Source organism: Hoplias malabaricus, chromosome 5, assembly GCF_029633855.1.
Source record: "Hoplias malabaricus isolate fHopMal1 chromosome 5, fHopMal1.hap1, whole genome shotgun sequence".
Lineage (NCBI taxonomy): Eukaryota > Metazoa > Chordata > Actinopteri > Characiformes > Erythrinidae > Hoplias > Hoplias malabaricus.
In genome coordinates this window covers 5,568,662-5,593,534 of record NC_089804.1, presented here as the reverse complement: position 1 = coordinate 5,593,534, position 24,873 = coordinate 5,568,662, and the positions used below count along the sequence as shown (strand labels likewise).

General features: G+C 38.8%; 2 protein-coding genes across 5 annotated transcripts in view; both read right to left on the bottom strand.

Annotated features, from left to right (window-relative positions):
- Window positions 1-3,004, bottom strand: part of LOC136697514 (Fc receptor-like protein 5) — a 46,067-nt gene extending 43,063 nt beyond the window's left edge. The window contains exons 1-5 of the mRNA XM_066672669.1: window positions 2,904-3,004; window positions 2,727-2,814; window positions 2,498-2,545; window positions 2,038-2,070; window positions 1,530-1,799 (exon numbers count right to left, since the gene is read on the bottom strand). Coding sequence (XP_066528766.1) covers window positions 1,530-1,799; window positions 2,038-2,070; window positions 2,498-2,545; window positions 2,727-2,757 — 382 coding nt within the window. The 5' untranslated portion in view covers window positions 2,758-2,814; window positions 2,904-3,004. The remainder of the gene's footprint in view (window positions 1-1,529; window positions 1,800-2,037; window positions 2,071-2,497; window positions 2,546-2,726; window positions 2,815-2,903) is intronic.
- A 7,353-nt stretch (window positions 3,005-10,357) lies between these two features.
- Window positions 10,358-24,625, bottom strand: mybpha (myosin binding protein Ha). 4 transcript variants are annotated; one of them, XM_066672661.1, is made up of 12 exons: window positions 24,310-24,625; window positions 23,020-23,043; window positions 22,811-22,876; window positions 22,569-22,703; window positions 20,906-21,073; window positions 18,508-18,596; window positions 15,552-15,747; window positions 15,307-15,446; window positions 13,522-13,681; window positions 12,877-13,013; window positions 10,828-11,014; window positions 10,358-10,485 (listed from the first exon to the last, which is right to left on the bottom strand). In XM_066672661.1, the coding sequence occupies exons 1-12, from the start codon at window positions 24,449-24,451 to the stop codon at window positions 10,457-10,459; spliced, it is 1,473 nt and encodes a 490-aa protein (XP_066528758.1). In that variant the 5' UTR covers window positions 24,452-24,625; the 3' UTR covers window positions 10,358-10,456. The 4 variants fall into 4 exon arrangements, with proteins under 4 accessions (XP_066528758.1, XP_066528759.1, XP_066528760.1 ...); XM_066672662.1 differs by having other exon boundaries at window positions 22,569-22,694; XM_066672663.1 differs by lacking the exon at window positions 23,020-23,043.
- Between the last annotated feature and the right edge of the window lie 248 nt (window positions 24,626-24,873).

Genomic DNA, 24,873 nt, shown 5'->3' with positions numbered 1-24,873 from the left:
CACTTCTGAGGAGAGTGGGAGGGTAACGATCGTCTCAAACTTCATCTATTTGCACACATTCTGTCTGACCCTGGTCTTTTCCAGGCTTTTATTCTGCCATGTACTCCTGTCCCTGACAGTGTCATTTCACCTTTCAGGGGTCAGGGATGTCGCTTAAAAACAGAGACTGTGAAGTGTTAAATTCTACGTGGCTTACATGAGAGGTGTGAGCTGGAAAATGTGGTTTATTTGATTGTAAATTAAAGAACGTACACAAGCCCTGAGCATGTGGTTCTTAAAGTGAGACTTGGGCAGAGTGCACCATTCTGTTTTAGCATTTTACATTTACATCATATTTGAAAGTAAAAGAGACAGAAATGAGGAAATCGTTTTCACTGAATCAGGGAAAAGGGCGTTGGAACACTTCCAAGAAAAGTTAATAATTCCTTTTCCTTTGAAGCGAAAGATGGCTGAATTTTTGCTTTATTTTAGAACGGTACTCTAACATCACTTAGTGATTTCACCCAGGTGTCCCATATTTTTTGGGATTAAATCTTCACTTGACTGGAATAAATGTGTATATATAAATGCCGTTATGTAAATATCTAATCTCTGTATGCAAATTAGGTCTCCAGTTAAATCCCTATTGTGTTACTGAAACCAAATGGCCTTGGGTTATTGCAGTTAGGTCCTTACTAATATTTCAATTATGGATTGGAAACACCTCATTTCTAAATTCTGTTTTATGAAAGTTATGTTTCACAAGTCACCCTTCGTCATGATGATTGTAAACTTTGGATTTTATTGGATTAAAATTTGGATTTTAATTATACAGTGTTTTTATTATTATTATTATCATTAAAGGACCATGGGGCCTTCAAAAGCCATACGCCTGACTCTTATTAGACTCTCTGTCGTCTCACACAGATAAATGTATGTTTTTGAGTGTAAAAAAACCATGAAAAAGCTTTTGTTTTTCCATTCCTGTGTGTGTACAGTACCCATCAAAAGTGTGGACACATCTCCTCATCGGTGATTGGTGGAGCAGAGCTAGTCTCTGTATAGAGCTGTGTACCAGCCCCTACCTCTGCACAACCCCAGTTATGGTCTCAGACACATGAAGAAGGCGAGCGCTTCTACAAACGAGCTGCTTACAGTTTTCAGGCCACAGCTGTTCACTGAAAACCACTCCAGGTCACGCCCTCACGAAGACGACTGAGAGAACGGCGAGAGCGTGTGAAGCTGTCATCAAAGAAACAGGGGGCTACTGTGAAGAGTCTAAAGTATAAAACATAGTCTGGTTTCTTTAATAAATTTTTGTTTATTACATAATTCCATGTGTTCCTTCGGAGTTTTAATGTCTTCCACATTCATTTACAACAGAGAAAATAATAAAAACCAAAGAAAAACTAGGAATGAGAAGATGTCCACACTTTTCACTCCCTGAGTGGGTGTGTCCGAACTTTTGGTGGGTACCGTATCTTTTCTGTAATCACAATTAGACTTTTGAAGAACTCTTCAAACCGAAAATACGACCAGAACTCACTCACCTTTAACTGTTAAAGCCCAAGGGTCACTTTTTTCAGATGTGGTTTGTCCTTTTTTGGCCACGCAGGAGTATTTCCCGCTGTCAGACACTGAGACACTGAGGGTGAACGTAGACTGATCTCTTTGACTTCTGATGGAAACTGAGTCTTTAAACAAATCATATTCCAAACCAGGGGACTGTTCTGTAATTTTACACTGCAGACTGATGCTCTCGCCCTGGTACAGGACGCCTTGATCTGGACTGGCACTAATGCTGGGTTTAGAAAGGTAAACTGGTGAAATGAGAAAAAAAATGCAGTTATTTAAAACAGACAGCAGATGCGCTGGACTGATTTCTGTCTCTTCTCTTTCTAATAAACGAGCCGTTCACTGTTATTAAGTTTACATCTCTCTTCTGAATTCAGACGATATGAAGAAGTCTAAAGGAGTGGGATTGTTATTCACACCTTCGTCAAGGAAATTATATGCAAATAAGTAAATAAATAAATAAGAAAGGGAAATGTATGTTACCTTTAGTTGTCGTCTGCTCAGGTGACACGGTCACTGGTTTAAAAAAGAAAAAAAGCGTTTATTTAAACATAATGTACATATTCAACGGGTGCATATTTTTTTTACATAAATAGAGTGAGGTATAAACCATACACAAGCCCAAGTGAACTCAACATCAGACACGTTTAATAGGAAAACAGAACAAGCCCCAAAACACAAAGCAATATGTTACAGTACATTCAAAAAATAATAATAAAAATAATAATAAAAATTAAAAATGCACTTTTAATGTAAGATATTTCTATATATATTTTGGTATATATCTATTTTTGTGAAATGAATGTACCTTCCCCTCACACTTTAAGGCTTTACATTAAGACCACAGTTTATAAAATACAAAACCTGACAGGAATCTACAGCTTTAACTCCTCTGAACTGAACTGTACATAACCACGTGTTAAACTGATATTAAAGCTCTCACCCTGGCCTTGGACTTCAGTAGATGTCCACCACACCACACTGAGAAAAGCTGTTTATTTCAAAACATAAGGAAAGACATATTAGTGACATGAATCCACTAAGTCAGCTCTTTAAATGTTAAACAATAAACGAAACCCCTTCACTACTGTCAGCACAGCGGGGTTAATCCGAGCAGAAAATAGTCCTTCACAACGGTCGCGAGCGTAACGGACATAACGGCCATTTCTCACCTGATATAAGAATGATTCTGTCCAGTTCCATCCTTCCACAGAGTCTACGCCTAGCAAAGTTGCTCAAACACCATGTTTCAGGTCCGTCCTGTGAAGAAAGAGTGAGCTTCCTGTCAGAGCGCAGGTTTTCAGAAACACTCGACAGGAAACGAAAGCTTCTTAAAAACTCATTCACACAAAGGGCCTGGAGATATGAGCCACGTTTAAAGCACTGATGTCAACTTTACAAACGGACAGACTTGACTTCTTTGGTTCTTGTTTTTCAATTGTGTCCTCAGTGTTGCTTTCTACTGGGTTTCCACCTTAAACACCTGAAATGGCGCCTTTAGACAATGCACCTGCAGCACTACTGGCTTTTAACGGACAGCCTCCATTGAAAACTAATGATAAAACAATATATATATAATAATATATAATAAATCCAGCTTATGATGTGGGCATGGTAACCATGACCATGTTTTTAATATTTGATTATGATTGTATTATTTCAGATACAGTTATTATGCTGGATCTGTCACACACTTCCTCTCACAGGAAATCAAGTTTCAGAATGTGTATCAAAATTTAACACTGACCCTTACTTTTATTTCTGCTTTTAATTCCATTTTTTAAAGGATTCATCTGAAACTGCTCCTAACTGTAATATTTGCTCTTGTACAACAGCAGGTACATATTTGTTTAAACATGTTTCTAAGCAACAATATGTAAGCAATAGTTCACATTCTAGTGGTCTCATGTCTGTGGTAAACCAATATCCTGCATTCGCAAAAATACAAACCTCTCACTTTAACAAAATATAGCTGCTGCTTTTTTAGAGAGGTATAAATGTCTAAAACAGTGACATACTACACGTGATGTACGGATAATAACAAACACGAAAGAACTCATTTAATACTGGACACGTTGTTCTTTAGGGAAATCTGATCTAATGCCTTTCACAGACACTTTTTATTCTATATGTTTGGGACATCTAACTTGGTTATACTTCCTCTTTCCACAGAGCACTGCTGCACTCATTTTTAAAGACAATAACTGCCTAAGGGTTGGGTGTGTGTGCAGTTGTAAGCAGAAATTAGAAAACATAATCTAAGGGGGAAAAAAATAAAAACTTGTTGAAGGCTATAAAGACGTATCAAGGTGCTTACACTGTGCAAAACTGAGGAACTGTGAAAATCAGGGCACTTCTAAAAGACAGAGGAAGTTTGCAGGTAAATATTCTGAGCTGAAAGGCAAATGAAGTCACCAGGAGAAACCAGAGGAAGCACAGGAAAGTTACAAAAACATGTTTAATTTAAGGAGAATATGACGTGGGGCCTTGTGAAGTGTGTGAAACAATACCAAGCGAGAGGTATTTAGTGCAGTGCATTTTATAAATACACAATCACCACAGAAGTTTAGAACTTGCAACAGTTAAGCACTGACATCGGGTCTGTAATTATAATGCCCAAAATAACCAGGCGAGGTATTAAGACCTTAGTAATAATGGCAGCAATGGAGCTACGGGACATGTAAATATCAGTAATGTTTTCTGTGTGATAATATGACTGACATAAAGGATAAAGGTCTGTAATTCTACGTTGACGTGGATCCCATTAGAATGATGAATGATGGATAATGGATAAATAATGGATGAATGATGGATAAAGCTTTCTTGGACATTGCACAGTCAGAGGAGGAGTCACTCAGGCCAAACAGGGGCACAGGAAACACTGCATGCTTTTGCATTCTCACCCTCTCAATGGAAATATGTCAACCACCGCCATCAGAGATCACTCTACTTCACAAACCACAACTGTATACGTGAGTCTTCAAAATAGGGAAAATATGAAAGCCCTTGATGCTACAACTGACACAAACTCACCCACTGCTCTAGTGTCATTCATTTCCGACACAGTAACTGATGATGTCATGTGCAATTACAATCCTTTAGTCTTTAACTTCACGAAACACTACAGAAATCCACCACATTTACGTTGACGGCAGAAACTAGAAAATGAAATAAAGTACAGTTTGGAAGGCAATTCTGTTGGATAAGTTTAATTATGTAAAGATAATTGCGTAAAGCTGTTCCACACTGCATTAAGGGCTGCGACCATTTGTACTGCAACACGCTCTTTTCACGACAGCGTTACGTCACTTTTCTGTTAATTACACTTATGATTTTTTTGGATCTGGTGACTCTAATTTGGGGCGGCACGGTGGTGCAGCAGGTAGTGTCGCAGTCACACAGCTCCAGGGTGACTGTCTGTGAGGAGTTGGTGTGTTCTCCCCGTGTCTGCGTGGGTTTCCTCCGGGTGACTGTCTGTGAGGAGTGTGGTGTGTTCTCCCCGTGTCTGCGTGGGTTTCCTCTGGGTGACTGTCTGTGAGGAGTGTGGTGTGTTCTCTCTGTGTCTGCGTGGGTTTCCTCTGGGTGACTGTCTGTGAGGAGTGTGGTGTGTTCTCCCTGAGTCTGCGTGGGTTTTCTCCGGGTGCTCCGGTTTCCTCCCACAGTCCAAAAACACACGTTGGTAGGTGGATTGGCGACTTAAAAGTGTCCGTAGGTGTGAGTGTCTGTGTTGCCCTGTGAAGGACTGGCACCCCCTCCAGGGTGTATTCTTGCCTTGCGCCCAATGATTCCAGGTAGGCTCTGGACCCACTGCCACCCTGAATTGGATAAGGGTTACAGATAATGAATGAATGATGATGACTCTAATTTGTAAAGTTTAATAATGAAATTTCAGTCCAATCTTCTGCCACTTCTTGCCCAATATTTCAGCAGCAGGTAACAGTCCATGGCCCCCTCTGTCTGATTCCCATCTTCATGATCCACTGTAGGAGACAGATGTGGACTGGAGGCATCTCAGCGCAGCACACACCACCTCTGTCTATGAAGACATTCTGTTATGTTGTGTGTTTGTGTGTGAGAGTTTGAGCAATGAACTATACACCATCAGGAAGCTTGGTGGAAGCTAGGTAAGGTTTGGTAGGTTTGCTCTTGGACTCCCCCTACAGCTGCAGAGTGTAATTTACATTTACAGCACTGGCCTTAAATCAAGGTCGGGGGCTGGGGGTGCTTTCTACCCTCCTCTTCTTCTTCTTCTTCTTCTTCTTTCGGCTGCTGCCTCCCATCAGGGGTCGCCACAGTGGATCAACCACGATCCGCACCATGGATCTGGCACAGTTTCTGCCCTTCCTGACAACCCTCCCTATTAGGTTTCTACCCTCCTCTGAAAGTTACATAGTGCAGTTTCTGCAGTGCTGAGCCCAGAGTAAACAATATACATGTCTTTTAAAGGTCAAATGTGTTTTGCAAAATAAAACAATCAATAATATAACCTTATTCTAAAAGGTGCACCTTTCAGAAATCTACATCTTTTCATTTAGTCAAAAAAGTCTTTTTTTAAAGTTCTTTTTTGAACAGAAATGGTGTCCCTATTCTAGAGAGGTGACCACAACCCCTAGTTAACTGCCCTGTAAGTTTTTTGCATCTGGTTTGGTGGAGCCCAATTGATGTTTTAAAAAAAGCCACATCCTTCCTTTCCAGTAAATGAAAGCATCAAACACTCAAGAAGAAACAACTCACACGTTTGTAAAGTGATGATTTGGTGAATTTCAAAAAGGAAAGTCAGGACAAACGAGCTGAAAGGTGGTATGTGCTGGTAATTAGCCTCATTTTAACGTGATGTTAAGGGCTACTGACTGAAATAAATATATTGATGATAATTCAGAGTCTAGCGTCTCTATGAACACACACTTCAGCCAATTTTGCCATCTGTCTCTTACAGGCAAGAAGATAAAACAACAACACATAGACAAACAAGTAAAAATAAATACATTAATTAATTAAAAACTTAAACAAGACACAATGGTGTAGAAAAGCTGTGGCTACTTGAATGGAAACCTAATAAATCCAGTGTCCCAGTTATTAATGAGCAGTCTCAAACATTATTATTTACACACTGTTAAAGACTAAAGGACCATAGAAGATTAAAGGAGCATACCATATTTTAACGTGAATTTTCAGAAACACAGTTTATGACGTTGTACGTGACCGCGCTGGTGATGTTGGCTGTGATGTGTGTAATCTTAACACCTCCATTTTCCATTTCCTTTATCTTAACGCCACTTTGCGAGACCCTCGGCTCAGTCAAGCTTAGGAACACTTCCCTTGTGTCTATAGGTTTTGTGCATTTTATCAGCTCCACTGACCACACAGGAGCACTTTGTAGTTCTACAGTTACAGACTGTAGTCCAAACTCTAGTAGCACTGCTGTGCCTGATCCACTCGTACCAGCACAACAGACACTAACACACCACTACCCCACCATTTTGTCCACCATTCAGATGCAGCTATAATTGGAATAAATTGTATTTCCCAACTTATGACAGCACTCAAATGCAGCACTATACTCCAGTGAGACCATAGCATGTTTAGCATTTCAAGTTCACACACACACACACACACACACACACATATATATATATATATATATATATATATATATATATATATATATATATATATATATATATCCTTTACAATATAAATCTCCTTCACAATTTTAAAACAAAGCTTGTTCACTATGGAGCTACTCTTACGCAGTGTACGTGTATTTTTTCTCTCTCTCCCTCTCTGTCCAATCACATCAGGTCAATTACAATACAGAAATGTTCCCTCTGGAACTTTGGAAGCTTGGAGGTTGCAGTTCACTGGCTGTACTTCTCTTATAGTCGTATTATATTGTGTATGTAAAGTCACACTCTTTGTTTTTGTGATCCTTTATTGATAATTAATACTAACGTTGCATTTAATAATATTATAGTCTGGTTTAAATATTTTTCCCATTATAACGAAATGTATTTTAATTTCCATTGGACAACATATGAATATTTTTTCTACAAAGTGAACAGCTAGAAAGCCAAATAATGTAAATGCGAAGAGTATTTTATCAGCTGCCAACTGAACCACAGACCCCTGCTGCTAATATCTATTGCTGAATCTTACTTATTGGTACCAGACCACAACAGTCACATTGCTTCATGATAAAATGCATTGCAAATGCATCTAAAACAGAAGAATAAACGCACCTAGCACTGCAGTGGGCCTTTACAAACATAGGAATTGTTTTAAAGAGCTCACTGAAGCTCACTATTACAACAAGCCAGTTCATGAATTGTTCTCTCTCCTAGATGTTACACAATCAGCTGTGAGTGGTATTATTTAAAAGAGGAAGTTTCGGAGTGGAGTGACATTTCATTTTTCATCTGACAGTCCGATGGAGGAGTCTGTGTTTTGCGAATGCCAGAAGAACATGACCTGCCTGACTGAAACTGTGTGGAGGGTAAAGTGTGGTGATAATTGTGTGGAGTTCCAACGCTGTGTGAACTTTGTGGAGAAGGCCGTGTGTGTTCCAGGATGACTGTGCTCCAGTGCACAAAGCAAGGTTCATAAGAGCATGGCTTCGTGAGTTTGGTGGATGAGAACTTGGCAAGCTCTGAACTCAACCCCTCACAATTACTCTTCTGATACTTACTCTTCTGCAAAAACTCACCCATACATACTCTAGAAGAGTGACTATGGATTTAGAGTGGGACGTCCACTCTCCAGTACAGTGTAATGTGAAGGTGTCTCAATGCTTCTGTCTATAACTTTATTAAATTGATGTTTTCAACAGGACGTCACAGGAATCTAAACTGGTTCCATCGACTGGTTCCACGACTCTGTAACATTTATTGCACTGAGCAGAACTTTAAATCTAGAGAGTAAAAGGCAAGCTGAAAACATTCAGAGACCTCAGCCACAGGTTCTCCATGGGAGTCTGAGGCACCGCTGTCTAGAGACAGGGAAACCGATGTTGTATAACCATGGGCAAACACAAACAGCCCGAAAGTCCGTAACAAGAAGGGAGATTTGTGAAAGTTGCTGTCTGACAGTGTGGAAAGGGAAACTGCAAGTTATTTTGCAGAGTGTATTCGCACATTCATTTGAGGAACTGGAGTGAATACATCAACACAGCAATTGTGAAATAAACAACTCAGTCAGTTTTGGTCTGCACAGGTCAGTAAACACGGGGTGAAATGATAAGAACATTTCTGTCAAGTGCAGCTCCCAGAGCCAGACCTACAAAGACAGAGTGGGTTAAAGTTGTGTTAAAGACGCTTGATCAGAACAAGGACGTGTGAAAACAGAGCCAGAACAACTGGAGAAAAATGAGAGAATTGTGTTGAAAAAGATGGAGCCCAGAGCGAGTTTCTACTTTGCCTCTTCTTTTTTTACACTGTGTGTGAGTTGTGTGTGTTTCGTTATTATTTAAAAGAACAGGCGCAGAAACCGTTCACTTTACACAGGAATGTTCTGACAGTGTGAGAACTGTCTTGTTTTTGTGTGTCATTCGACCAAAGCATGTCACAATAATTTTAGTATCATCACAGGGCACTTGTGAAGGAGTGGTGCCAAATGTCACTGTTAAAATAAACTCCTGTTCTTAGTAACATCTGCCACAGATGAACGTCGCTAGTCCCTAAGTGTGGTGTATTAGCTACAGTACAGAACCTATGGTTTGCTGGAGATTTCAGAATATCTGGCTCCCAGCAAACACCTCCTATCCACTGGCATCGCTAATGGAGCAGCTATTTCCACATGTGATATGTATAACCAGAACATAAAGGGCTTCTCACTGGCACAAAACACTATACAGTCAGAGAGCAGTGCTCTGTAGCCCTCTGACTGCCTGATCTAAAGGAATGATCTCCCTCTCTCCCTCATGCACAGAGCTGCTAATGCTAAGCTTCTCTAAACTCCTGATCCTCCACTCCAGCTGTGTGAGCTTCTCCCTCTGACTAGAAACTTACACTTCTCACTAACAAATGTAGCACTTTCCCTAATGATGGAGCAAAAGGTCAGTCCTCAAGTCAAGATCAGTCAGTATTCGCTAGGCACCGGTTCATTAGCCTCTGGCTCAGTCACTGTGAGTGACCCAGGGGAAGACTCTACCTGAGAGCTCACTGAGTGAACGCTGGTGTCTTCACAAACATCTAGCAGCAGGTTTAATATGGACATGTCAGCGACTCTAAAACTGGTAGTGTGAAAAATGTGGTGGCAGCTACAGTGGTGACGAGCAGCGAGGAGCTATAGCCAGTGAGAACACCAATAAGGTGGTGAGGAGGAAGAACTACACTAGAACTGTAATAGAACTGCACTGGCTGTGCTCTGGCTGTTTGTCCTCTTCTGAATGTGTTGTCCTTCATGATTTGTTTCGTGTTGCAGGAGGAATTCTGTTTCGTCTACGTACACATATAAACATTCCACATTTGTGACAAATAATATTCCATATGATTGCTGTGAGTAGAAAATTATTTCTGTACAAATTTAAATCTATGTATAAAATATTATATTGGATGCAGTTTTTAATCAAATATTTTTGTAAATTCATTGTTTGTCACATTATGTAACACCTGAAATGTTTAAATTGATTTAAAAACGGAACATTTCTGAAACCAGGATCGGAGTTTGAATCCGAATGAAACACTGAACAACGTATAAAACTTGTGAAATTAAAACATCTTAAATCAAGTGAAAAAAATGGTGTTATTTTATTGACATATGTCTGTTATCTTCAGAAGACTTTTTGCTTTGCCAAGATATGGTTTTGCAGTGTAATTTTATACCTGGAAATCTCCATAGGTGATTACATATATACCTTATATAACATTATAATCTTTTACTTAAAGTTAGGTGTCAGTGAGTCGGCTTATTTCTTCATGTCTGGAATCATCACTTCTGTTGGCAGAACAAAGAATAGTGGTTAACACTCAAAGCATAAACAGTGCACAAAGAGCTGAGGCATCTTCCCATCACTAACTGAAACACTGTTTGTTCAAAGTTTATAGAAGTCAAATACAAATAGTTCAGATGTTTGTAAAGTAGTTAGCTTTATTCTAAATGTCCTGCCACTGTGATCTCGGCCCATTATTACTGAATGAGATTTGTAAACCAACTGTCCACCTATAATACCATTTTCAATCCACTGTGCACTATTTTAAGGGCTGACACAGATTAAAGTCAATAAAATAGAGGCCATATTGAGCCTTTCTTCTCTGGTAAGAAAAATGTAATACTTACGCTTAACCTCCAGTTTGCAGGCCACCGCCGCCTCTCCAAGTGCATTCTTGGCTCTGCACGTGTACACACCACCATCAAAGCTGCAGGGTTTGCGGATTTCCAGTGAACACACTCCCAGGGTGCTGTTCTGCCTGAATTTTGGGTCATCTCCAATAATCATCTGATTTTTCATCCATTCAATCTTAGGCTGAGGAAAGAGTGAACGAGGCACATCTCAGACACAAAAATCCAAAAATGCAAGAATTACTTTGAGCACAATTAATAAGATGATAGCGCATTAATATCTGTGTGTGTGAACCCTTATTGTTTACTTATAAAGCATTACAACAAGAAAGATTCTGGAAAATACTGTAAATTACTGTTATTTAAATGTAATAAAATAAGTAATTTACTGAATAATTTACTTAAATTAAGCAAATTACTGTCATCTAAAAATCCTAGATCCCAAACTTTTGTTCTTTGACTGATTCAAAGACTCTGCTAGACATGCTTTCCATGTTTTTTTTATTACACGTCATCATAATTTTATATAATTACTACTGCAAAACTGTATTAACTCCTGAATTCAATTAGTCGAATCTAAACGAAGCATGACATCACATAATAATGAACATGGTTGTCAAAGGGAACGGTCAAAGCCAGTCTTGGGTCTTGTTTCCAGAGCTCCAGTGGGGTTATGGACTGGTTTAACAGGCCCTGTGAGATACTGGTGCACAGTTAGAAATTCACACATCAGTATTCCCTGCACTCAAACCATATCCAATGAAATTACATGTTACCATGTCCCACATAGTAGGCTTAGAGAAACATTTTAGCACTCTATTTGTACTGTAACTGAGTATAGCCTGGGTATTCACTGATGGCTGCTACAGGAAGCCTTAAGGCCCAGGGGGATTTCAGGGTGAAAAAAAAATCAGCAGCAAACATACAGTGTTGCAATGTATTATATGTTGTTCAATGGTGAGAAAGCAAACACGGTACTCAGGGGAAGTGTTTGTGAAGGTTTCAGTGGCTAATACAGTGAGACTTTAGCAGGACACAATGCGCAATATATTTTTTTTTTGGTGAAAACAAATGTTCAAAACATTATGACTGTGTTCATAATCTGACCTTGCACTATTATACTATGAGTAAGGGAAACCGTGGCCTAAAATATTAGAGAAACAGACTTGGGCTTGAGGAAGGCCAAAACATCATGGCTGAAGTGCCCTTATACAAGACACCTAATCCCCAAATGCTCCCCATGGGGGCAGAGAGTGGCTGCCTGCTACTATGGGTGCTGTGTTTGCTGCCTCTAATTGCTAGTGTGTGTTTGTGTGTTCACTGCTATGGATGACTTAAATGCAGAGTTCACATTTTGTTGTGCTTTTGTACACTGACCATAAAGCACAGTTTTAAAATAAGCCTCTGTGTCATCTGTCAATAATGTACATATGTGACTGATTTTAGCCCGATATAGAACACACCCTGTTGGGCTAATAATAAGCTATAGTTTCAATGCTAAAACACAAATGAACCTCTGGTGCTTTAGCATTCTTGTAATGTCTAAGTGTTTTATACTGGCTAGAGGCCCTAAAAGGGCCTAAATGTGGTCTGGCCACAACCAGCTGTCTAAAGCTGTCCTCGAAACCTGATTCTCTGCTCTCTCCAGGCAACAGGCATTGATAAATTAATACGCAAACCAAGACACTTGACCAGCTGATTTCTGTGGCTAGCAAATGGAAGCAAGGAAGTCTGTGTGAACCTTTTAAGCACCTTCAGATATTTTTATTTCTAAAAGACCAAGATAGTTTCACCTTTAACACATCCGGTTTATTACTGAGAGAAAGCTCAAGGACATTTAGGTCATGCATTTTAGGAGTCCCTTAATGCTAGCTGGTTGATCTCTCGGCTAGCTGCTCACAGTTAGCACGCATAGCATCTGCAACATTTTCCAAAACGTTCTTTACAGAACTGCTTAGGATCTAACAGCTGAAATCTAGCGAAAGAGAAGATGAGTCCTAAACTTTGTTAACATAATTTATTATGTCAAATGTGTCTTAGACGAACCTTAGGTGAACCCCGGACCGCACACAAAAGTCTGGTGGTGTAGCCCACTGTGGCTGCCCTGTCGCTGAGGGGAGCTGTGAATTTGGGGGCCTCTTTAAAATCATGCTCCTTGTATTCTTGAAGTTTGTAAGCAATCCCTGTGTGGAAATGGATGACAATATTAGTCGTGAAATAAGGTAGAACTTACACAGTTTGGGATTACATATATATTACCATTCAGGGCTACACTGGGGCTAAATAGAGTACAGAATATACAAGTACTAAACAACATTTGTAGGACTAACTTCATGTTCAGTAGAAAGTACTGTAAACTTTAAAGCAGGTAATAAATTCTGTTAAATAATAAATAAATAAATAAATAATGATGGAACAATCTAATCTAATCAGTTTACAACAGAGACAGTCCCCTTAACTGTCTGTAGAATTATGTGAGTTCTGTGCATCCGAGTTGTTTAAACCGAGTTGTTTAAAAGTTGTTTGACCAGCACTCACCTTAATCCCAAGAGGCTCTCTAATATGGTATTCTTATACCCGAGTTTCCACAACACACTGGGCAAAGTCCCACATTCTCCCCTTTAGGGACCCACACAAAAAACGGTTGATTTGACAGATATCTCTTTGCAAATCGTAATAAAATAATCTTACCTGTCTTCTGAACCGTAGCAACATTTTTTGTTACAGCAGCGCTCTCACTCCTACCAACCATATTCTCAGAAAAGACTCTGAATGTGTAAGAATTCCCCATGATAAGATCAGATACGGTAGCATTTAGCCTGTGGAAGTGTTCCAGGACAGTGAACCACTCCTATTGGGCCAAACGGAGAGGGAAATCATTACTGTAAATCATATACTGTACGTGGTATATGTCGTGTCTAACAGCTAAACACAAACAAATCACAGTCTGCGTTATATAACACGGTATGTTCATAAATTCACTTTAATTGTTTTTAAATAATATATATATATCCAGAATCACATTTTCAAATTAGTGTGGAATGATGTTTGAAGATCTTGTCAGACACTGGGTATGAAAGTCATACCGCTGCCACTTTCTCCCTTTCACTGTTAACGTCCCTGCCTTCCCAGACTGACGATGCTGTCTCCAAGCATCCGTCTGCAACTCCATACAAGCCCACAGACAAGTGGTGTGCCCATATACAGATCATTTGGAAGCCGGTTCCCTCGGTTTAGATTTTCAACCTTGGCAAAGGTTCAAATTAGTTCTCACTTGACCATGCGACAAGGTCCGACCCCCTTGGGATGGACACAAGCCCACAACATATACTCTGATCCTGGTGTAATTTAACACTACACAGAACACACCCACACGTCAGACTGCTGTCAGAGCCTTAGAAACAGTGCGTAATGAATTAAATCAGGCTACAGATGACCAGCAGGAGTCATGTACATTTCTTAGTGAATTAGAACAATACAGAGGTTTTCACAGTGTGTATCCCCTGAAATCTACAGAGAGCTGTGGCATTTTCACTGGCAAATTAAATACATTTAAATCTAGAATTATTGATACCCTTCAGTAAAATTGGTCCAAAATCAATATATTAAATCAAGTATGTGTAAAGTGATATTTTGTACATATATTAGCTGCATATTTCATATATGTATCATGTGCTGTGGATCAGAAATAACCCTTTATTCATATTATAGTTATCTTTTATTCATTTATTATTATTTTTTTTTAATCTTTTCACTTCCCCATTCCCAACTTCAACTCAGTACTATTTTTATCAACACTTTTTTGTTGCTGTAGATTTTGAAAATACAATCCATTAAAGCAGTTCATCACTTATTTTCTTGAGAGGAGCCAATAATTGCAGTTGACTGTAATTTAACCGGTGACAAGAAAGCCTCTGGTTGTTTTTGTTGCTGGTGGAGCCAGCAGGGGGCACTGTCCCTGTGGTCTGTGTGAATTCCAATGAAAGGGACACTGTACTGAACCAATGGGGACATCTTTCGGGTGAGACCCGACTCTCTGAGCTCATAAATGATCCTGTGGTGCTGGAGCCAGGCAAAGCATAACCCACACTGCTGGAATATTTACAGATGGTGGACCATTCCCAGTCCAGCAATGACACTGATGTTTAAAACTCCTGCAGCACTGCTGTGTCTGATCCACTCACACCAGCACAACACACACTAACACACCACCACCACATCAGCAAAAAAAAATACACCTGCTATGTGGTGGCACTGTGGGGGTCTTGAACAAGGAAGAACAATGGGGAAAGGGGCAAATAAAGAGCCACAAATGGGCAACACTGTTACTGTATAACCACAGTGTGCATCTATATGGTGATTGGAGCAGATAAAGTGGACAGTAAAGAAGAGTATAGAATCAAGGAGGTACTGATAAAATTGGTGTATATCAAATTTTAACTTAAAAGCAAACTGGCAACAGATGTTACTCCTTACCCCAGTCTTCTTGTCAGCCTTTTGAACAGTGTAACCTGTAATTTCAGTATTGCCATTGTATTTGGGCTGGGTCCATTCTAGGGCAGCGTTAAAACCCCAGGTATCAACCAACTTCACGCTGGAAGGAGGGCCAGGGAGTTCTACAAAAGCACAGAGATATATTTTTTAAAAATCTGTTAAGAAAAGATAGACAGATGAGTGCAAAACGAAAAGGAAATGGAAATGTCTGCATAAGTTCTCCTTACCCACAATCTGAATTTCAATGTCTGCCTTGTCCTCTAAGCTGTCAACTTTTACAGACATCTGGTATGTGCCGGAGTCCTCTGTCTCAGCCTTGCGAATAAACAGAATGCTGTCTTTGGCACTGTTACGAACATTTACCTTCTTGACATCCAAAGGCTTGCCATTCTTGGTCCATGTAATCACAGGATTGGGTTTTCCCTGAAGTAAAACAGTACAAAAGCTGTGAATGTTTCCTTGGCCTTAGTTTACAACAGCATGAATATAAGTAGTCTATGAAAGCAGTGTCAGTAGTCTATGAAAGTAGTGTCAGTAGTTTATGAAAGCTCGTCAGAAGTGTCAGTAGTTTATGAAAGTAGTGTCAGTAGTCTATGAAAGCGTGTCAGAAGTGTCAGTAGTTCATGAATATAGTGTCAGTAGTTTATGAAAGTATTGTCAGTAGTTTATGAAAGTAGTGTCAGTAGTTTATGAAAGCAGTGCCAGTAGTCTATGAAAGCAGTGTCAGAAATGTCAGGAGTTTATGAAAGTAGTGTCAGTAGTTTATGAAAGTAGTGTCAGTAGTCTATGAAAGCAGTGTCAGAAGTGTCAGGAGTTTATGAAAGTAGTGTCAGTACTCTATAAAAGTAGTGTCAGTAGTCTATGAAAGTAGTGTCAGTAGTCTATGAAAGTAGTGTCAGTAGTCTATGAAAGTAGTGTTAGTAGTCTATGAAAGCAGTGTCAGACGTGTCAGGAGTTTATGAAAGTAGTGTCAGGAGTTTATGAAAGTAGTGTCAGTAGTCTATGAAAGTAGTGTCAGTAGTCTATGAAAGTATTGTTAGTAGTCTATGAAAGCAGTGTCAGACGTGTCAGTAGTTTATGAAAGTAGTGTCAGTAGTGTCAGTAGTTTATGAAAGTAGTGTCAGTTGTCTATGAAAGCAGTGTCAGACGTGTCAGTAGTTTATGAAAGTAGTGTCAGTAGTTTATGAAAGTAGTGTCAGTAGTTTATGAAAGCAGTGCCAGTAGTCTATGAAAGCAGTGTCAGACGTGTCAGTAGTTTATGAAAGTAGTGTCAGGAGTTTATGAAAGTATTGTTAGTAGTCTATGAAAGCAGTGTCAGACGTGTCAGTAGTTTATGAAAGTAGTGTCAGTAGTTTATGAAAGTAGTGTCAGGAGTTTATGAAAGTATTGTTAGTAGTCTATGAAAGCAGTGTCAGACGTGTCAGTAGTTTATGAAAGTAGTGTCAGGAGTTTATGAAAGTAGTGTCAGTAGTCTATGAAAGCAGTGTCAGACGTGTCAGTAGTTTATGAAAGTAGTGTCAGGAGTTTATGAAAGTATTGTTAGTAGTCTATGAAAGCAGTGTCAGACGTGTCAGTAGTTTATGAAAGTAGTGTCAGTAGTTTATGAAAGTAGTGTCAGGAGTTTATGAAAGTATTGTTAGTAGTCTATGAAAGCAGTGTCAGACGTGTCAGTAGTTTATGAAAGTAGTGTCAGGAGTTTATGAAAGTAGTGTCAGTAGTCTATGAAAGCAGTGTCAGACGTGTCAGTAGTCTATGAAAGCAGTGTCAGACGTGTCAGTAGTTTATGAAAGTATTGTCAGTAGTTTATGAAAGTAGTGTCAGTAGTTTATGAAAGTATTGTCAGTAGTTTATGAAAGTAGTGTCAGTAGTCTATGAAAGCAGTGTTAGACGCGTCAGTAGTTTATGAAAGTAGTGTCAGTAGTTTATGAAATTAGTGTCAGTACTCTATGAAAGTAGTGTCAGTAGTCTATGAAAGTATTGTTAGTAGTCTATGAAAGCAGTGTCAGACGTGTCAGAAGTTTATGAAAGTAGTGTCAGTAGTTTATGAAAGTAGTGTCAGTACTCTATGAAAGTAGTGTCAGTAGTCTATGAAAGTATTGTTAGTAGTCTATGAAAGCAGTGTCAGACGTGTCAGAAGTTTATGAAAGTAGTGTCAGGAGTTTATGAAAGTAGTGTCAGTAGTCTATGAAAGCAGTGTCAGACGTGTCAGTAGTCTATGAAAGCAGTGTCAGACGTGTCAGTAGTTTATGAAAGTATTGTCAGTAGTTTATGAAAGTAGTGTCAGTAGTTTATGAAAGTATTGTCAGTAGTTTATGAAAGTAGTGTCAGTAGTCTATGAAAGCAGTGTTAGACGCGTCAGTAGTTTATGAAAGTAGTGTCAGTAGTTTATGAAATTAGTGTCAGTACTCTATGAAAGTAGTGTCAGTAGTCTATGAAAGTATTGTTAGTAGTCTATGAAAGCAGTGTCAGACGTGTCAGAAGTTTATGAAAGTAGTGTCAGTAGTTTATGAAAGTAGTGTCAGTACTCTATGAAAGTAGTGTCAGTAGTCTATGAAAGTATTGTTAGTAGTCTATGAAAGCAGTGTCAGACGTGTCAGAAGTTTATGAAAGTAGTGTCAGTAGTTTATGAAAATAGTGTCGGTAGTTTATGAAAGTAGTGTCAGCAATCTATGAAAGTAGTATCAGTAGTCTATCAAAGGACACCAAACATTTAATGTGGATAAAGGAAAAAAAGGATATAATCAACTAATGAATGTAGATTATGTTTAATAAAATTCTCATTAATGTAATTAGCCGTCAGTCTCGCTGCGCCGTTATAATCAGTTTAATTAACTGCAGCTGATAACTGATTAAACATGTGAAGAATACCCCATCAGTGGAATCACCAATATTCTCTGCACACATTTAAGGAAAATATTAAGGGAAAAAAAGCAAATATCTAGTGTGATCCTGGTATATAAGATAAGGTAAAAGAAGACAATGCTTTATTGGTCTCCAATAAAACCGTGACCAATAACTGTATAGAAAGTAATCCACTCGAGTAGATATAAGTTTGTAGGAAACAGAAAAGTCAGGTGAAAGTGAGTGAGTGGATACAGCAGTGAACATTTAAAACTGTACTGTGGGGAAACAATGATCTAATAACTGAGTTACAGACTGATATTATATTTAACTTTAACTTACAATGAAAGGGATGACTAGATTAATCTGGTCTCCAACTTTCTTGATGTACCTTGCTCTGAGGGATCGAGGCAAACGGATCTTGGGGCGATCTAGATGAATAAAACATGAGAATATAATTAATATATACACATTTTTTATTTGTCATAGCACTCGATTTTGTAAAATTAATCAGAATATATCCACAGTGGCCTCAAAATTACAGCAACCAACATGTAGCTCCCTAACGCTTCCCTGATGTATTTAGAAAGCATTTAAATGCATTTGATATAAAGAACAGTTAAAAACTGTAAAATTATTTTTTACATTACACAGTATTGTAGTAAACATAGCATACATTAAGCTTAGATTTATTTATATAATTTGAATTATAAATATATACTTAATAATTGTATTATGAATGAATTCATATTAATAAACTTAGGTTTATTTCAGTGTATTTATTTAAAATAATAATAATGCAAATAATGCATGGCCTTAAAATGGTCTTTCTCAGACCTGCTCTTATAAAACTGTATAACCATTGAATGATATTAGAATTGAACTAATTCATAAGTAGATAATGTCTCATCTGTGTATTTAAATTTTTTTTTTTCAAAGTTTATAACTGAAAACAGCACAGTTGTTTAACAGGTAGTGTCACAAGGATCCTGTTAATTGTGTTCTCCCTGTGTCTGTGTGGGTTTCCTCCGCTTGCATCAATTTCCCACAGTCCAAACTAAACATTTTATTAAAATAATATTGTTATCTAGCAAAAATATACTAAAGTAGAACCTATTTTGAAAATTCATTGCAAATTAAAACATATCTTGACTGAACTACGAGCAAAGTCATTATATTTCATCAAATCCAAATAGAGTCCAGTTCAAAAATGACCTGTACATCATGATCAGCTTTCTGTAGAGCTTTATTCATCTGTTTCCCAAAGTGAGACACTGGTCTAAACCAGTGTTAAAGTGTTGCTTTGACCTTACGGAAGAAGGAATGTCATTTTTTGCTGAATACCTAAATATGCCCAGGAGTAGCTATTATTAGTCAGTGCTAGTAGAGGATATGTTGGGAACTCTGTACCTCATCAATAACAGCAAATCTCCACTAAGCTCAGAAGGCTTACTGGACACATGATAGCCTCCCTTCTTATTCAGTTCCTTTTTGAACACCCAGTGCACTGTGACACCTGCCCTCAAATCTGTTGATGGATTGCAGGAGCTCATTTTGCTTGGAAAATATCATATGTTAGTCTTAGAGTGACATGAGTTTCAGCGGGTCGTCCGATTTATTTAGTGAGTGGCACAGAATACACAACCCTTAATTAAAAGTATGGTCACATCCTCCTCCATATACTTTATATATGTCCTACTTCCCCCCATCAACTGCCTGTAAAACTCTTAGGAGGAAGTGCTGACATTCATTCTTCTGTTTCAGTCTTAAAGACCATAAGGTAATGCATATAGGAGAATTATATTTATAACAACAACAAGAAGAAGAAGAATTACGGCCTTTGCACAAAAATTACACAAAAATGTAATAAAATGTAAAAACAGTTTAATAAAATGTAAAAAAGTAATAATTTTTTAAAAATGTAATAAAATGTAAAAACAGTTTAATAAAATGTAACAAAGTAATAATTTTTAAAAATGTAAAAAAATGTAAAAACAGTTTAATAAAATGTAAAAAAGTAATAGAAGTAAAACAAATTTAATAAAATGTAAAAGCTATGTAAAAAAAAAGTAATAAAACGTTTAAAAAATAATAAATAAAAAAAATGAATCCTATGGAAAAACAATATTAAAAATAGCAGTATGATTTCTAACTAGATTCAGTTAGTGTCTCCAACAGTTAAATTTATCCCTTTACTGTATACAATATCTTCAAAAGCGGTTGTAAACTTCACTTTGAAAAAAGCAGTTTAACAAGCTGTTAATAAGATCACCTGTCAGCTGTGCTACCACATCATTTACTTCACCAGTGACAGTGAGTAAACACATGCAAATATTAAGGACACGGAGCAAGCCCGAAGTCTCTGATTCCATATAGGTTTATGACCCTGCACCTGCTATGAAAGTGACACTGTACCATGCCACAGAGAGTCGTACACTTGACCTGTTACATACAGCTACGTCAGCTAAGACGGGAGAACGATGTGACAGTTTATAACGGGCTTCTTCGAGAGGTCAGACGGCAATGACAACTTTACCCTAGGTCTTTGGTTTGTAATTTAAATGCTAATGAAAGCACTTGTCAGCACAAGCCGAAGGGATTTATGAGTCTACATCTGCTGGACCGATCTGAGGCTGGGGGCCATAACTAATGCTTTTTCACCTTCTCATTAGAGTTTGTGGTTGATGTTTGAAGATTTCACAGTTTTATGATGTCATGTAAAAGCGTGTCATTTTCTTACCAACAACTTCTTGGATGGGAACTACGTGGGGGAGCTTCGCAGGTTCACTGCGTCCGCCAGCGTTCACAGCCACCACACGGACATTCAGTAAGCTTCCTGTGGCCAGGTCTTTAATCACGAAGCGGTTTGATGTGATGAGTTCTGTGTTCGCAGCCACAAATTCAGAGGCTGAATAAAAGGAAAAAGTGGGAACAATCAGCTGTTTATCACTGCTTTACTATTTTCTAGAAATACATTAGCTCTGTTTTGATCTACACAGAAGAACAGGTTGTGGCTCTTTAAGGTAAAAAAAATTTAAAAATATATTTTAGTTTTCAAGGAACCTCTACATAATTACAGACCTGTGCAGTTATTTATCAGATTAAAAGCTAAAATGCACAGGTAAAAGTATGACATATGTATATATCTGTAACCACTTTATCCTCTACCTGGTATCATTCACACATATGAACACTGATCAACAGCCAATCCACTGGTCAATCCACCTGGTTTTGGATTGTGAAAAAAACAACAACCTGGAGCACCCAGAGGAAACCCATGCAGACACTGGGAGAACACATCAAACTCCTCATAGACAGTCATGGGTGGCAGGGTTTAAACCATTGGCCCAGGCTCCTGCAGCTGTGTTGCTCCACTGTGCCACCCCATTTGGTAAAAGTCTACAAATTTAAGTGTACATACATTAGGCATCAAATTTATTTAACCCTAAGTGCAGGTTTATTAGGAAAAATTTGATTTTTTCAGCTGTTTACAATAAACCAATCAAACAAGAACAATTGAACATAAAGTATTCTGAGACTGAACAGAATCTCTCATAAGAGCACACATATGCAAAACAAGTATGTATGGAAATGGAGGCAAATATATCAGCATCCACAAGATTCCTGGGGAGGCAGGTGGTCAAAAATTCTCAAGAGACTGCACAAGACCTGCAAGATGGACTCAACCCATTACTGGAGAGAGCTAGATTTAAACTGCATTCCTTTTCTGAGGAAGCTGCATCTTGTGCATCATTGGACCTTCCAAAAAGACAATGATGCCAAGCATACTTCAAAATCCATGAAGGCTTGGTTCCAGAAGAAGATCCTGCAAGACACTGGAGTGACTGTCATTGTTGCCTCACTTAAACTCTGGTAAATCTATTGTGGGATGTGAAGAAGGCAGTTACAACACACAAACCCAAAAGTATTAGACAACTAGAGGCCATCACCAATGAGGAGTGGACTAAGATCCCTCAGGAACTCTGTCAGAAGTGGGTGTCAGGCTATATTTCACATTTGCAGTAAGTCATGGCAGTAAAAGGCTGCTATGCGAAGTATTACCACTGCTTTTCAGGAAGGGTTTAAATAATCCTGAGACTGCAGTAGTCATTAGAATGGCATTTTGTGTTTGCTTGGTTTATTACAAACAGCTGAAAGTTACAGTTTGTTAATAAACCTAATTTACAATGGGGGTTGAACAAGTTTAACTGCAAGGCTACAGCATTGCAGAAAAGCAGAGCATCTAAGAAACAGCCTGGCTTAAATCAAATTACTCATGACAGCTCCACGGCAGGTGCAGCAATCAGATAGCCTGGTTCTCCTGTTATGATAAATGACAGCTGTATATGTCTCGCTTACATGATGAAGTCATTTCAGTGAGTGTAACTCTGACTCAGGTTTACCTCCTTCCTTGCAGTATTCCACAATGTATCCATCTAATCCAGAGGCTCCAATGTTCTCGGGTGGCTTCCATTTGACGGTGAGAGATTTTTCGGTGACATCGTCCACAGCAAGGTCCTGCGGAGGACCTGTTGGCACTACAGGTACACAACATGTAATGGAAGTAGTGGAGCTTTATTTCATGGGAATGTGGACTAAAAGGTATTTTGAAAGATAGAGACACTGAGAGGGTAGTGATACTGACCTGCCTGAGGTGGAGGTGTAGGGGCTTTAGGAGGTTCTTTCACAGGAACAGTTTCAGCAGGTGCAGCTACCATTACAGACATAAGAGATAAAGGATTTTAAGATTTTCAAATGTATTTAAAAAAATAATGTCCACTGTATGTTAAATTGCAAAATGCTGGTTCAAGACGACAATTCAACTCAGTAAGACATAAAAAAAAGATGGCTTACTCTCAGCTGGAGCTTCAGGAGGGGCTGAAAGTTTAAGTGTAAACAAACAAACAACAACAAAAAGAATTACAGTAACTGTAGTCAAAGACTTGGGGTTTTCCATGATGCAGGACTTTAGGGTCACCATTTGCTGAAGCAGTGCCTTCCTTTAGTGCAGAGGTTTCAGTAGCAGTAGCCAATATTAAAGAGTAAAAACTGTTAGCTTTGCTTCAGACAATAACAAGCAAAATATTATCAATTAAAGCAGTTGCCAATTATAAGCTTTTAGTGAAGACCCTTGTATATAAACAACAACATCAAACTAAGGAGACTCCCTGGTTCTGTAGCTTCTACCTGTTAAGCTAAACGCCTCTGACTGATACACATGAAGAACTTGATTTGAAACTTAAAAAAATACTATGTAACATTTTAACCTTAAAATTCCAGCATCAGAATAACTGTGAATGTTTCAGACTTTAATCTCAGAATTATTCTGACTTTTTTTTCCCTCTGAATTCTGAATGTTGTGGCCCCACCCAGTAAACAAGGATCGTCCCTGGACGTTCAAAATAGGTCTAAAAGTAGTCTGTCCGTCAAGGACATATTTTAAACGTCAATTGACGCCCAAAATCCATCTTAATAAGTTAGTTAAGTGGTGACCAATCGATAACGTCAGTGGACGTCCAAAATGCGTTTTATACAAGTAATTTATTTCGGGACCAATTAATAACGTCAATGGACGTCCAAAATACATCTAATAGTCGTCTTTTCAATGTCTGTGTTTGGACGTCTTTTCAACTTTCATTTTCAACCTTAAGAGAACGTTGATTAGACGGCAGTCATTACGTTATTTCAACGTTGAATCAGCGGCTAAATGTTTACTGGGTAAAACTCATTCAAAATACACTCCAACTCATCTTAACTATGTTGAATGTTGCTTCAGACTCCAGAGAGTAAAGTGACCATGAGTTCAGGTGCAGCTTCAGAACGTTCCAGAGAATTCCATTTCATTTCATCTTATAAAACGGAAGCTGTGTTACGGCCAGCGAGTGCACCTTCAATTAGCTGTCTACAAAATTCTGGACACAGTCCATGCACATGAGAGTTCATAATATATGAGAGTTATATTATATATAATATAATGTTTTAGGGTTAATACAAAGATTGTGTGTGTAAAAAGAAAGAGAGAGAGAGAGAGAGAGAGAGAGAGAGAGAGAATGTACACAGTTATAATGTGTGCACAAATTAAAGGGTAAGCCAACAATGTATTGGTGTATTTCCGGAGTAAATGCTGGGTCTTATGAAGGGTACCTTGTGGCTCGGTGGTGGCTGGAGGAGGTGCTGCCGCTACAGCAGCTTCAGGAGGGACGGCCGGGTCTTTAGGCTCCACAGGCTTCTTTGGTTTTTCTGCCTTCTTGGCAGTCTTCTTGATGGGGGCTGGTTTGGCTGGCATGGCGCACGAATATCCTAATGGAAAGCCAGTCTCTGGAATACAGGGACTCCCAATTTATACCTCCTCTGTGTTAGGCTCCTAGACACTCCTCCCACCAGCACATTTTATAAGCTGTAAGCTCATTACTTCTCATTTCCACCTCCCTGCGGGTGTCACTTTTACTTTTGGCGAGGTCAGAATCCTCTGAACACTGTGACGGCGCCCATGAATTTCTGGGTGTGTGTCTCATCTCTGCTTTCGCGCCTTGCAGCTCTTTAACGTGTTCCGGGCTGTTTAGGGTGTTTTAAAAATGTACAGACTACACAGGAGCACTTTCTAATCCTACAGTTAAAAGGCCCCGGTCATTAGCAGATACCTTTGTAATAAAAGGGTGTAAGTGACACGTCAATCACATGAAAGCCAGGACCCTAGTTTTCCCTGGA